The sequence below is a fragment of the Aethalodelphis obliquidens genome, unplaced genomic scaffold (genome assembly GCF_003676395.1).
Source record: "Aethalodelphis obliquidens isolate GAN/ISIS:26980383/991018 unplaced genomic scaffold, ASM367639v1 scaffold4, whole genome shotgun sequence".
Classification (NCBI taxonomy): domain Eukaryota; kingdom Metazoa; phylum Chordata; class Mammalia; order Artiodactyla; family Delphinidae; genus Aethalodelphis; species Aethalodelphis obliquidens.
This window is the reverse complement of record NW_020837948.1, coordinates 65218337-65232239: the sequence shown is the minus strand read 5'-3', so window position 1 is coordinate 65232239 and position 13903 is coordinate 65218337. Positions and strand designations below refer to the sequence as shown.

Below are 13903 nucleotides of genomic sequence, written 5' to 3'. Positions count from 1 at the left end.
CTATGTTGTGATGAAGGGAAAGAATTTTTGTGGTATAAAGAAATACTGAATTTGATCTGAAGTCATGGGAATCAGATCAGTCACAATATATCATGCAGACTTTGTTGTCTCAAGGTCCCTCACACTCCCTAGTGTATATTTGGAGCATTTTGAGAAGATAGCAGAATGCCCCTTCAAGGAGTCAGTGCCTGCTATTCTTAGTCCCCAGCTCTAGAGAGGCTCGGGGCTGAAAGATGATGTATTGTTGACATTATTGTTCATGGTCATTAGTATCGACAAAAGAACACCTCCAGGCCCTCCCTCTGTAACCTCTTACCATCCTGCAAAGCCCAGGGACTGGTTGAGAACCATTTCAGATCTTAGCAAGCAGAACTATAGAAAGTGTGCTACTCACTGGGAAAACAGTAATGGGAAGGGTCAAATACAAACCTGCAGGCTTCTGAATATCAAATGTTAGCAATAGAATATTTTACAGTACAATCGTTTTTATTGTTTCGATGGCCTCTATCAAAGTGTTAGAACTGGCCACTTACCTGTAATAGCCTAAAAGTTTGCTACCTCTGGTTTTATCTGTAATTTTCTATGTTCTTCATAGTAAATAGGTGTAACATCTTGACTGTTTAATCAGTTTGTTAAATATTACCTAAAGCCTTCGTTTCTAGTAAACATGGAGAAGTTGTCTCAACAGACATACCTTTTACTTTTCCAACTCATCTCTTAAATAACTATGGAAGGGAGCTGCTTGGGAGTAACACTTTTCCAGCAAACTCTAGCTCTTTCAGGAGCCCTTTAAGATTGCCAAATGTAGTTTCAAAATCTAGCAGCTAATCATAGTGTTGCAAGAATAAGGGCATTTTAACTAGGGCCATTTCTTTTTTTCTCTTTATTTATTTATTTATTTTTGTGGTACGCGGGCCTGTCACCTCTGTGGCCTCTCCCGTTGCGCAGCACAGGCTCCCGACGCGCAGGCTCAGAGGCCATGGCTCACGGGCCCAGCCGCTCCGCAGCACACGGGATCCTCCCAGACTGGGACACAAACCCGCGTCCCCCGCACCGGCAGGCGGACTCTCAACCGCTGCACCACCAGGGAAGCCCTTTTTCTCTTTTTTTAAAATAAATAAATTAATTAATTGTTTTTGGCTGCATTGGGTCTTCGTTGCTGTGGGCGGGCTTTCTCTAGTTGCAGCAAGTGGGGGCTACTCTTCATTGCGATGTGCAGGCTTCTCACTGTGGTGGCTTCTCTTGTGGAGCACGGGCTCTAGGAGCGCAGACTTCAGGAGTTGTGACACACGGGCTTCAGTAGTTGTGGCTTGTGGGCTCTAGAGCACAGGTTCAGTAGTTGTGGCACACGGGCTTAGTTGCTCGGTGACATGTGGGATCTTCCCGGACCAGGGCTCGAACCCGTGTCCCCTGCACTGGCAGGCGGATTCTTAACCCCTGCACCACTAGGGAAGCCTGGGCCATTTCTTTTTATAAGGCAACTTCATTGTGGGAAAATTTCCTAAAAGTTAATAGACATTGTGGATTCAAAGGCAATTATATTGTTGCGCTAGAATGATGTTCCTCCTCTTCTGCATTTAGAGTAATTGCTAAGCTTCGTTTTTTTCCATCAGTGAAGAAGAAATACAAACAAGTATCACATGCAGAAAGGAATACTGAGAAAGTCAAGACAGTTAAGTGTAACTATCCACAATGCCATATGGAAGGAGCTAGATCTTACATGCAATAACAGACACAGAAACATAGGAAGAATCTTGGTTAAACAAGAAAAAGAATTACCTGACAGAAAGTGTTTTATAAAGCTAAGTATTCCAGGACCCTTCAAACAGAATCCTAGGACCAGTTCCTGCTATAATATGTTGCTAAGAGAGAATATGAAATTCCTCTCCTGACAGTCCTTACAAATGGATTAAATTCTGCTTCAGCTTCCCCGATCTACCACCCCAAAGCTGATTTTTCTTACACTTCAACCTTTTCTAACAGCATTAAATTTTGCCTGATTTAAGGGACAAAGGAAGGAAATGGGATTGATTTCCAACCTACTTCTTGAATATTTACAATGCCAGACCTTCTAAGCCTTGAATCCCAACCAGCTGGAAGCAGTTTTTCTTCCTTTTTGTGTTCCTACAGCCCTTCTTTGTGTTTCTCTTAGAGCTCTAATAATCTGCTTTGTTAATTGTCTATTTCTTTATCTCACCTCCTAGATCATAAGGCTCTTGTAATAGGAACTGTTTTGTTCATCTTGGTGTTCGTCCTCTGCTTCAGAACATTTAACTATTATTGGGCCCAACTGGTAGTTGCTCCAACTGCTTCCACTCTTCTGTCCCCCTACTACACACGACTTCCCTTCCTTTTTTGTCCAGATCTCCTCCCTCCCCATAGTTATTTATTCTTCCATCCTCACAAATTGAAACTTCGCTTAAGGTTTCCAGAAGACCTCTTTCACACAAGGGAAGATTCCTACCACCATTCTTTGTTTCCGTCACCACCAATCTTTCACTCTCTCCCTCCTTCCTGTTTGTTGTCAAAGGTATTCTTTTTCTGCCCTCAACCTCCCCACCGTCTCTCATAAAAAAACAAAGTATGTGCTGTTGGAAAGTTTACAGATGAGTTGCGGAAGGAAAGGTTTCAAAGTCCACTTTAAAAGCGGGCTGGTGAGGCTGGGAGATACCTGATCGTCATCACCTGTCCTTGGGCGGATGCTTTCTGCCCTGTTGCCTGTTACTCAGCATCGGAAGGAGATACCTGGCTCCACTCCCTATAGTCTGTCACAAGAGGAAGGAGAAAGAAGGGAGGGTTGGAAGGCTGTGGGAGCTTGCATGTGCTCCTTCAGAGAAGCCAGAGATGGCAGGAGACCCAATCTGTTTCCCAATTTATGTGTTCTCATTGTTGGTAGATGATGGGTGTCCTTCATTCGGATAATTATGATTGCTCTTAAAATATTACCTCAAATAAAGGGCATAGATTCTTGCATAAAATGAGTGCCTTGTCTCTTCTTAGTATTCCTACTGAACTATATATTCTATTTTATACTAATAGTGGAGATGAAATCTCTTGTGCTTTTTTCTAGCTTTATTAGGAGACAGAACTAATTTTAAGGAAATGCTGAAAACAGGAATGCATTTGTTTCCCTGGCTGTGTATAAGTGACTGAACTTAGGGGCGGTGTGAGGAGAAGGGAAATGAAAGGAGGGATGGATGACTACTCAGGTTTATTGAATACCAGCATATGGCAGGAATGATTCTAGGCAGCAGGCAAGGTACTAAAATCATCTCCTCTAATTCCTCATACACTGAGGGAGGTAGGCATGTTCCCACTTTACAGATAAGGAAACCAAGGCCCAAGGCCACATAGCTGATAATGAAGCCGAGATTCAAACCTGGGCCTGACTCCAAAACTCCTGATCCTGCTTTAGAAAACATCAGTGTTGGGGAATTCCCTGGCAGTCCAGTGGTTAGGACTCCATGCTTCCACTGCAGGGGGCACAGGTTCGATCCCTGGTCAGGGAACTAAGACCCCACATTGCTGCATGGCATGGCAATCAATCAATCAATCATCTGAACATTTTTAAAGAAAGAAAAAGAGGTACTTCCGTGGTGGCACAGTGGTTAAGAATCCTCCTGCCAATGCAAGAGACACAGGTTTGAGCCCTGGTCTGGGAAGATCCCACATGCCGCGGAGCAGCTAAGCCCATGCGCCACAACTACTGAGCCTGCGCTCTAGAGCCCGTGAGCCACAGCTACTGAACCCACATGCCACAACTACTGAAGCCTGCACACCTTGAGCCCATGCTCCGAAACAAGAGAAGCCACCGCAAGGAGAAGCCCGCACACCGCAACGAAGAGTAGCCTCCGCTCGCCGCAACTAGAGAAATCCGGCGTGCAGCAACAAAGACCCAACGCAGCCAAAAATAAATAAAGTTTTAAAAATAAATAGATAAAAATAAATAAATAGATAAAGAAAAGAAGGAAAGAAGACATCAGTGTTAGAGAGGACTTGCACAGTTGCCAAAAGACACATGTTAACCTTCCAGGAGTAAAAACCACAGAAGTGACTGATGCTGATTTTCCTTCCCTGAACTAATAGGAGCTCCTACGCTATGCAGATCCCCCTGAACAATTTTTTTAGCATGAAAACTTGTAGTGGTTGCCTTAGAGCTTCTCTTCCTGCTTTGCTCACAGTTACAGTTCCTTAATTATATAAACAGAGTAGAAAAATTCACAGTAAAGACTCCTTCCACCTGTGGCATATGTCTCCCAAACAGTGTTCTCTCACCCAGAGAAGCCGGTACCTTCCTAACACACAAATTTGCTTAACTTTTTTTTTTTTTTTAAAGAAAAGCAAGATCCGATTACCAAAATGACTCTTAAACTCTTCTCCAAACTTCATTGCAAAGGAAATGAAACTATTAAAAGACAATTGCTCTGTAATTCAGGAAATTGAATTAACTTGTTTGGAGCTATAAACAGGGGAGGACTTGCACTGCCCTGAGCCACATATTGTGAGACCAAACAGTGCCCTGCTCCACAGTGACTTTACGGCAGAGGAGGCATGAGCTGGCTCTTCACAGCAACGTGCAGCTCCTCTAACGCTTGCTTTTCTTTACTACCAACATTTACAGCTCTCTGTACAAAATGAGAATATTCTGGCAGATGTCCACATTTTGGTGATCATTTTTTTTACTTTATTTAAATTTTCATTACTGTTCCTATAATATTTGTGCAATGAAATATGTCTTTTTACTAAATAAAAGACTCTCAGATCTTGAGCATTAAGAATTTCTGCAGGTAAATATTAATAATTGAGGTTACATGATAGGTACAAGAGGGTTCACTATACTGTTCTCTCTACTATTAGTATATATTCAAAATTTTTCCGTAATAAGTGGTTTAAAATATTTTTATCATTCAGATCAATTTAATTCACATTTTCTAAGTTCTTCCTATACTGCTTTGTCCAGAGATAACTGCCCTTCCTTGCCCCACCCACTAATCTAACACTGGTCAAATTTAGACACATTGGGGATTGAAAGAAAGGGAAGTGGGGTAAGCTGTGTTGGGCTCAAGAGCTCTGATCTGCTACTTCTTAGAATAATAAAGTCCATGATGAGAATAGCCATCACTCATATTTTAGGTTCTAGATCGCTACTCTAACAGTAATTAATTGATGCAGACCAAGCAAGAAATGACACATCTTTTTTTTTCTTCCTAAACAAAATTAGATCTAGCTCTAAACTGTCATTACCAGGGTTTTCAGGAAGTCCAATATCAGTGATTACAGGCCCGCACTTTTTAAGAAAATTTACTCAAAGCTTGTAAATAAGGCAACAAGATTGCTACTTGCTAGGCCCCAGACCTGTATAATAGCCACATGTAGCTACTGAGCCATTGAAATGTGGCCAGTGCTACTGAAGAATTGAATTGAGATGTGCTGTAAATGTAAAAAACACACTAGATTTTGAAGACATAAAAAATAAATCTCAATAGCAGCCTATATTGATACATGTTGAAATGATAACATTATAGATATACTGGTTTAAATAAAATATTTTATTAAAATTAATTTTACCTATTTTCCTCCCTTTTTTAATGCAATTACTAGAACATTTAAAGCTATATATGGACCACATTATATTTGTACTGGACAGTGCTCTCTAGAGTTTATAGGAAGTAACTTTGACTAATTGTTTACTCCTGATGAAGGCCCATCGGTGAAGTTAGCTCTTCGCCTGTAGATCATTAATAAGTTGAAGATTATTTCTGTTTATAACTGAAAGATAACCCGGAAAGTTTTGATTTCATGACCCTTGTAAAACATTAAGTAGTTTTGTATCTAACCTGGTGGATTTCATTCATCAACATTTTATTTTCTTTAACAGTTTGACTAGACTTATCTCTGATGGTTGTACCAAGCAGAATCATTGTCATAAGTCAAAAATGAGATTACTTTTGTCTCCAGAAATTCTCAAGCTATTTATGTACTTGGAGAGACTATTAATGACTGTTCAAATGATATAATGGATATAAATTTGAGTGTTACTCTGTGAACTATTTTATGCGTAGATTTAGAATTAGGCTTCACTGAATTGTCTTGTCTTTCTTTCCTAAAAGGACGGTGAAAAGGAAGTGAAAATATTGAATAATGCTGATACTGAATTACAGTTGTTTGCTTTATCTGCTCATGTATGTGTGTAAATAAAGGCAGAGGAACTATGATGTGTTTTAAAATTCCAGACCTTGTCCCCAAAGAAAACTTTGCAAAGGTCCTCCTTCCCCATGCTGGGCCCACAGAAATGTCCTACCCTATACCACGGGACATGTGCTGTTGCCTTACCCCATAAGTAAAAAGGGTTTTTTTAATGAGCCCCTCATAAAAATATAGCAGAAGCCATTTTGACAGTAGCTGGGCTACTGTTTCCAAGTATACTGAACCCCTATTTGTAGCCTAATTGAACACTTGCTTTACTAACCCTTTTGAAATCGCATTTGGGATGGGATGGCAAATAGGAGCCTGTTCTGTCTTCCATTTGGCTATTTTTCGTTTGTCTGTTTGCTCACATAGTCAACATGCTGCTGAGAGTCTAAGGAGACAAGACAGCAATAAAGGGGAGTGCGGAAGACTGAGGTCTAAGCTCCAGATCTCTTAGCTACCGAAGTAAATAAATAATGCAGAGCTGCAGTCTATGAGGGAGAACATCCAGACAAAGCTGAAGTCCCTTTTTCTCTTCTCTTTCGTATCGAGAGATTTGGGAAATTGCTATAACCATGAATTATTAGGCGTGTTTTATTTTATCAGGTTGGAATGAAATACAGAAACCTAATCCTGAAACCTGGGGGATCTATGGACGGCATGGACATGCTCCAGAATTTCTTGAAACGAGAGCCAAACCAAAAAGCGTTCCTAATGAGTAGAGGCCTGCATGCTCCGTAAACTGGGGATCTTTGGGAGCAGTCCATGTCTGGAGGACAAGCTGACATCATCTTGTATTACTGGCCTGGAAACTGAAGGGAGTTTTGCAAATGAAAATGTAGATTTCTATTGACTTCCTTTTGTTTTTTGATTTCAAAAATTATACAGATGTAAATGGAATTATAAATACGGTGACCTAAGAAAAAGACCCATTAGAAAATAATTGTACTATAAAATTTCATAAAAATGGATTTGGTTTCGTTTTATAAAAGTTTCATATGAATGTAATTTGATTTTTTTACTGTTGTAATCTAGATTACTATTATAATTAAGAATTTTTAAATTGAATCATATACATTATATACTTTGATCCTTCTTATATCTTGAAGTTTTGTACTTGGGATTTCTGAACTGATAAATGAATCACCACGTTCCTCTGTTAAATATTGCCTCAGAGCCTTGCATCCACTTTGACTCTGTCTCCCAGTAAAGTGTGACTCACCTCTTTGCCTGCGTATCTCAGGGCCAGGGGAATATGCCTCAGTAATGCATTTATCTGTATTTCAGGCCTCATGATTTCTAACTTTCTGCCACTCTTGAATAATGTTGCTCCAGTTGGTTTAGTCTTTTCTGTCTAACGTCCAGTCAGAGAACACCAGAAAATTATGAGTTTTAGCTGAAATTACTTAATGCATATTGCAGGTTTTAATATCTTGTGTTAGAGAATTTTGGATCTTGGATTAGAGGTTCATTTCCACTTCAGCGTACAAGAGTGTCAGCCTTTCTGCATATTTGCCAATTAGAACACTAAAGCAAGTCCAAGGACATTTTTCTCTTCTCATGTTTCTAATAAGTGGTAGGGACTTTGCCTCCTTTACTGTACCCCTCACCCGAAGTGGCAGGTAGACATGTCACAAGGTCTATCCCGAGTGCCACAGGAAGAAAGCTGAAGCTGATATGGAGCATAAAGGGTCCAGAAACTCCAGGAGAGGAGTGGGTTCTGCACAGAAGTGTTTGAGGACGGCTGCCCCAAGTGTTATGTGCGCTTCAGCTCTGCCATGGCAAGGAGGCTCTTCCATGGCTTATTTTGTCTGGTGATTGTAAGTGAACCTTTGGATCACTTTAATTCTCTTTACCGTGGGCCTAAATTCCAATTCTTCAGCAGACCAGGAAACTCACGTACTTGTTTTTCCTCTAGGAGTCTACTCAATGAAGAAACCAAAACAGGATAATTTTTTTTTTAATTAAAAAAAACTAATTTTGAATGTATGCATTCTTCACAGGACTTCTAATTGTTGTCCAGTGTGTACCTGAGGTATGACTTTGCTGGCCAGGAACAAAATTAGAACCTTTCCGTTCTCTAGTCCAAATGGACTTTGTGCTAAATAAAAAAAAAAAATATTATGCTGCATAGTCAAACTGTAGACAGCAGGAAAAATCAAGAGCTATAGAGACACAGAAGAAAATTCAGATTATTATTGTCAAGCAAATACCCTTAACATCAAGGAAATCCCACCCTCCCTTCTGAGACAATTGCCTGGCCCTCTCTCCCTGACATTTGTTCAGCATCACCACCTCAGGTCCGTGAAGCTGGGTTTTTTTTTTTTTTGGGGGGGGGGGGTTGGTCTGAGCAATGTATGATACTTTTCTCACATTTGTTTTTTTCCGGACTGTTCTGTCTTCCAGTTTCAGGCAAAAACTCTCTTCAGCTTTTTTCTATCGCCCAATGCATCTCCTTAACAATAACTTTATCATTTTAAATCTTAACTTATTTCACATGGAAAAACTAATACTTGGTGTGAAAAAGGCTGCACACAATAAAATTACATTATTATCCATGAGAATGAACTCACATTTCTTTCATACTTTAATGTTAAAACTGAAATGCATATGAAAACAAAAGTGCTGTGGTGTTCTTTTTATTTAGGGTTCACATCCAGTATTTAGAATCTACCGAAGAACATAATGTCCATCAACAGATGAATGGATAAAGAAGATGTGGTACATATATACAATGGAATACTACTCAGCCATAAAAAAGAACGAAATAATGCCATTTGCAGCAACATGGATGCAACTAGAGATTATCATAGTAAGTGAAGTAAGTCAGAAAGACAAAGACAAATACCACATAATATGACTTATAGGTGGAATCTAAAATATGACATAAATGAACCTATGAAACAGAAACAGAATCACCGACATAGAGAACAGACTGGTGGTTGCCAAGGGGGAGGGGGTTGGGGGAGGGGTGGAGTGAGAAGTTGGGGTTAGCAGATGTAAGCTTTTATATATAGAATGGATAAACAACAAAGTCCTACTGTATAGCATAGAGAACTATATTCAATATCCTATGATAAACCATAATGGAAAAGAATATTAAAAAAAAGAATATATATATATATAACTGAATCATTTTGCTATACAGCAGAAATTAACACAACATTGTAAATGAACTATACTTCAATAAAAAAGTAAAAAAATCTTTAAAAATAAAATCTACCAAAGAACAGCAATAAAATCAAATATTCATCAAGAAATATTCTCTAACATAGTTCAAAACTAAGGACATATTTTTTAAAGCCTTTTTGAATGTGGCCATCCATCTGCTTCTTTTTTTCCTAGATCAGAACATAGAGTGTCGGTGAGTATTCCGAATGGTGGAAAACTATAAAAATTGTAATTCACCAACCTACACTTTAGATTTATGGACTGACACATAATAAAGTCTCCTTGTTTAATGATCCAGAAGATTTGGGCCTGTTTCAGGTTTTAGGACAGTTGTCATTTCACTGAGGGCAAGTTCTTAAACATCTTAGGTGTGGTAGGCTTGGTTCCTAAAGGTTTAATTTTAAGATGCTACAGAGAAGAGAAAGAAAAGTCCTAATGTAATGCCACCTAATATAGATTTTTTTTCCTCTAGTACAGATGTTGCATGTTACCTAGATAAAGAACCAAAAATTCTCTTGAAGAGTATTTACACCAAAATCTTGCCTTTCTAAACTACTATGATGAAGGGTAGCTCTTTACACCTGACAAACAGCATTGTGTAAGAGACCAAAATCAAAAAAAATAGCAGAAAACAGCTCTTAAAAGTTTTTGATACCATGATTTTTTATTTGTAGGGAATTTACCTTAATTAGTAGTGAATGACTTAACTTTCTACTTTACCATTTTGCCTTTAGCCTTTGTGTAGGAATTAAGGTGTATAGTGATCCTGCCTCCCCAGTGAATCTGCTGGTTTGTTTATGACCATTTTTAATTTTTTCCTTTTCTGTCATTTAAAAGAAGAATTTTTCATGCTTGAAGAAAATTTAATTAAAATACTAATCCCCCAAATTGGGTTTCGGCATAGTTAGCTGATCCCCAAAGAGTGTTAAAAGAGAAACCCTGTCCCATCTGACTAGATGCAATGACCAAGGTTTCTTTCTTCCCTCAACACAACATTATTACAGTTATGTCTCTCATCTGAAACTGGATAGCCCTTCAAAATTGAATATGCCTTCTCTTATGAACACTTGATGAGAATAAAAGCAAAAAAGACATACATGCTTTCATTTTCTTTGAAAAGCAGTCAATGTCTGAAGTTTACTTTTTCAGTTTATTTTTAATGGAGAAATTTCCACTAGAAACAAATCCACCTAAGTGATTATCTAGTACCAACTGTATCAAGGCAAAGGGTAAAGGTTATAAAATCTAAGTACTAGGTTAAGGTAGCCTTTTCCAACATACCCACAATAATGCTATATAAATGCATACTTGTTAAAATTTTTTTTGAAAAATTGGGGTAATGAACACAACAACCCTTCAAACACCCCTCTCCAGTGAATGATTCTTGAGTTTTTATTTCACTGCATTTACCTTGTAGTTCCCTTTCCTGATAAAATATAGGTCCAGTGCATCTGGTCCACTATGTATGTACAAGGGGAGAGGTAAATATGACCCAGGCTCTCTTGTTTCTGCCCATATGAGCTGAAACCCATTCTAGCTGCTTATTGCATACAGCTTGGGGGCTCACCTGAAATTTTACTGCCATGATAAAATGTCACTAGCATTTGTTGTCAGAGACACTGTATGGCTTAGAATGGTTTAAAGGTATGGTGTTCACTGAATCCAACAAGACACTTGACATCTAGATGGATGTCTTTAAGGCTAAGATGAAGGATATGACAGGATAATCTTTAGCCAGCTGGATTTCCAGCTATTGAAACAACCTGAACGAGCTGAATAATGATTCACATTGCACTGAGGGAAATTTCCAGTCCTTTGTATGAAGACATAAAGCATCCTATAGAAGGTATTATCAAATTTACAGATAACAGAGCTGGAATGATTACATATGATGACATTTGAAACTATTTCAGTGCTGAGACAAATTTAAGATGAAATTGGACCCATTACATTGCCAAGGTGATAGGAGGGGAAACCTGACTTGATAGTGGTATACTCAAGAAAAAAAAAAAAAACTAAAATTTTTATTTGACTAAGTTCTAGTATAAGCTCACAGTACTGCACACCTTGGGAGAGGACAGGAGGCGAGAACTAAAGCCTTGTAAAAGTGGGTTGATGGAAGAATGTGTCCAGATCAAAAGAAAAGTCCCACTGGACTCCGATGTGTTAAGATCAATCACGGCTAGAATATCGTGTTCTAATTGAGGTGTTGCATTTTAATCAGACTTTGGCCAAGTATTACCATGTTTGGAAGAGTAGGAAAAGGAGGGTGATTAGAAAACACTTCTCAAGAGCAATACATGAAAGAATTAGGGAAATTCAATCTGGAGATGAATTCAGACATACAAATGATAACTGTTTTCAAATACTTGAAGAATAGGGAAGAGAGAATAGAGTTATTCTTCACTGTTTCAAGCGCCAAAGCTTTAGAGAAATGGTTGGAAAATATAAGGAGACTTTAGCTCAGTATGAGGAAGCAGTTTCTAATAATTATTGTTGATTACAAATACATTCCGCTGCTATTAATGAGTGTTCAAACAAAGCCTGTGGCCGCCAGGAGTGTTAAAGAGGGAATTCCTCCTTTGAGTAGATGTTCATACCAGATCAGCTTTGAGGTCTCCTCCAAAGTTTAAGATGCAACAAATAATCATCAGAAAAACATCACTCAGGTGAAAGAAATGTTTACAATGCTGGATCTTAGAAATGGCATTTAGATGATTGCAGCTCCTTTATACTATAGGGATGTAGTTTAAGCATTGCCTTATTCCTCATTCATGATCAGCCAGTGTTTATCCAGACATTATTATCAGTTTTCTGGTGGGTAATCTGGTAACTGAGAATGGGAGGTTAAGAGCCGTATTTGACCGTAAGAAAACCAAAAGCTCTCACAGAATGAATAAGGTTCTTTTTCTCCCTTTTAGAGAATTTACAGTTGCTCTCTGTGCTTTCCACCCACTGCCATCTTCGTCACACACATACACAGAGGCAAAAATCTAACTCAAATATCCAGTTTATTATGCATGCATTCCACCACATTGCCATCTCTTTGGGTCATTATTTCTATCCCCTGTCCTCCACAGTCCTTGGCTCATAGGGAATAGGCCATAAATGTTTGTTAAGTAAACATACCTTCTTTAAGATTACTTTTTGATATAAGGATACATTTTTCTACTGCAAAATACCTAATTTACAAGTGAATCTAAAACTACATAGATTCTTTTTACACCTTCCACAAGAAGAGGCTCTTTTCCTTAGTATACTGAAAAAGTTCCTGTGTGAAGTAGATGGAAGAAACATGCATTTTGTAAAAGAAAAATTAAGGAGTGGGGAGTGTTTCTAAAGATTCCTCCACTTCTCTCTGTAATTATGTTCTAAACCTCGGAATTTCTTAATGTCAAAGCCCTGGTTCCCTAGAAGATCTACGAAAGGAGGAAGAGAACAGATGTCCATGACTGCCCTGAAATTATGTTGAAATTTTTGTGTACATGGATAAGTGCAACTTTTCTGGGGAAAGGATCCCTAGCATTAATCAGAAAATTTTAAGAACTACTGTCTTAATTTTTTTCAGACTTTTGTTTTTTAATTCAATTTGAAGACTATAAAGTACCCATTATGTATCAGGTGCTGTGCCTGGTAATGAGGATACAAAAATGACAGACAACCTTGAACTCAAGTCGCTCACAATTTATGAGGAAGGCAATTAAGTTCATAATTCATCGAGAAATTATAAAAGAAAGGTATGTTTAAAAAGCTTTTCTGCTGTTTTTCCCCAACACTGGTTGACTCCATTGTACAATTAGAACTTTGTGCCACAAAATTTTACAATTACCATGCCACCTGCCACCAGAGACTTATTTCTAACATAATGGTTGATTTTCTCTTTTCAGCATGTCAACAGTGGGATTAAATGGTGTTCTTCTATCTGTTTTCCAAGAGTTTTTTAGACTCTGTGGCTAAAGAACTCATAAATAAGAGATGAAAATGTTCACTTTAACCATTTTTATGTATTGTGATTAAATGGGTATAAACCTCTAGCCATTAGAGGAATGAGTGTGGGACTCTTCTTGACCTGATAGATGTTGTATACCCAAGAGGCATTGGTACATCCTAGAAGACAGGCTAAGATGACCATTGAGCTGTTTAGAGAAGGTCCAGAATTAGTCAAGATTCCTTACTTCCTTCTCCCATCAGTGTTGTTAATGTTTGTTTACTACCAATAAGAGCCAAAGGAAAAGCACCCAACTCTTCAATCCCTCACTGTCTATTATTTGTAACCTCCTTATATGAGGATAGCAACTAATTAAGCATTAGATCAATGAAAGACTGTAAAAACTTCAGAGTTCCAGGGTTCGTGACAAGGACTGGAACTAGACTTTCAACTTACACCTCATTTCCTTGTGTAAATGTACAGTAATTTACTTAATCAATTCCCTGTCGATGAACTTTTACGTCGTTTTCACTCTTTGGACACATCTGTCAATTTAGCTATTAAATTCTTAAAAGTGTAATTCCTGATTCAAAGGGTAGAAACACTTTAAATGTT

At 38.4% G+C, this 13903-nt stretch overlaps 1 protein-coding gene and 1 long non-coding RNA gene across 8 annotated transcripts in view; both read left to right on the top strand.

Annotated features, from left to right (window-relative positions):
* NLN (neurolysin) overlaps positions 1-8761 on the top strand; it is a 100475-nt gene extending 91714 nt beyond the window's left edge. For 5 of the 6 annotated variants that reach the window (XM_027100985.1, XM_027100990.1, XM_027100989.1 and 2 more), the window contains one exon: positions 6796-8761. In XM_027100985.1, coding sequence (XP_026956786.1) covers positions 6796-6930 — 135 coding nt within the window. In that variant the 3' untranslated portion in view covers positions 6931-8761. Of the gene's footprint in view, positions 1-6776 lie in introns of all 6 variants that reach the window. The other variant, XM_027100986.1, reaches the window with a different exon arrangement.
* A 199-nt stretch (positions 8762-8960) lies between these two features.
* Positions 8961-13457, top strand: LOC113617475 (uncharacterized). Of its 2 annotated transcripts, none has more exons than XR_003431667.1 (3): positions 8961-9001; positions 12929-13097; positions 13248-13457. It is a non-coding gene; the product is annotated as an uncharacterized LOC113617475 (long non-coding RNA). The 2 variants fall into 2 exon arrangements; XR_003431666.1 differs by having other exon boundaries at positions 8970-9010.
* The last annotated feature ends 446 nt before the right edge of the window (positions 13458-13903 follow it).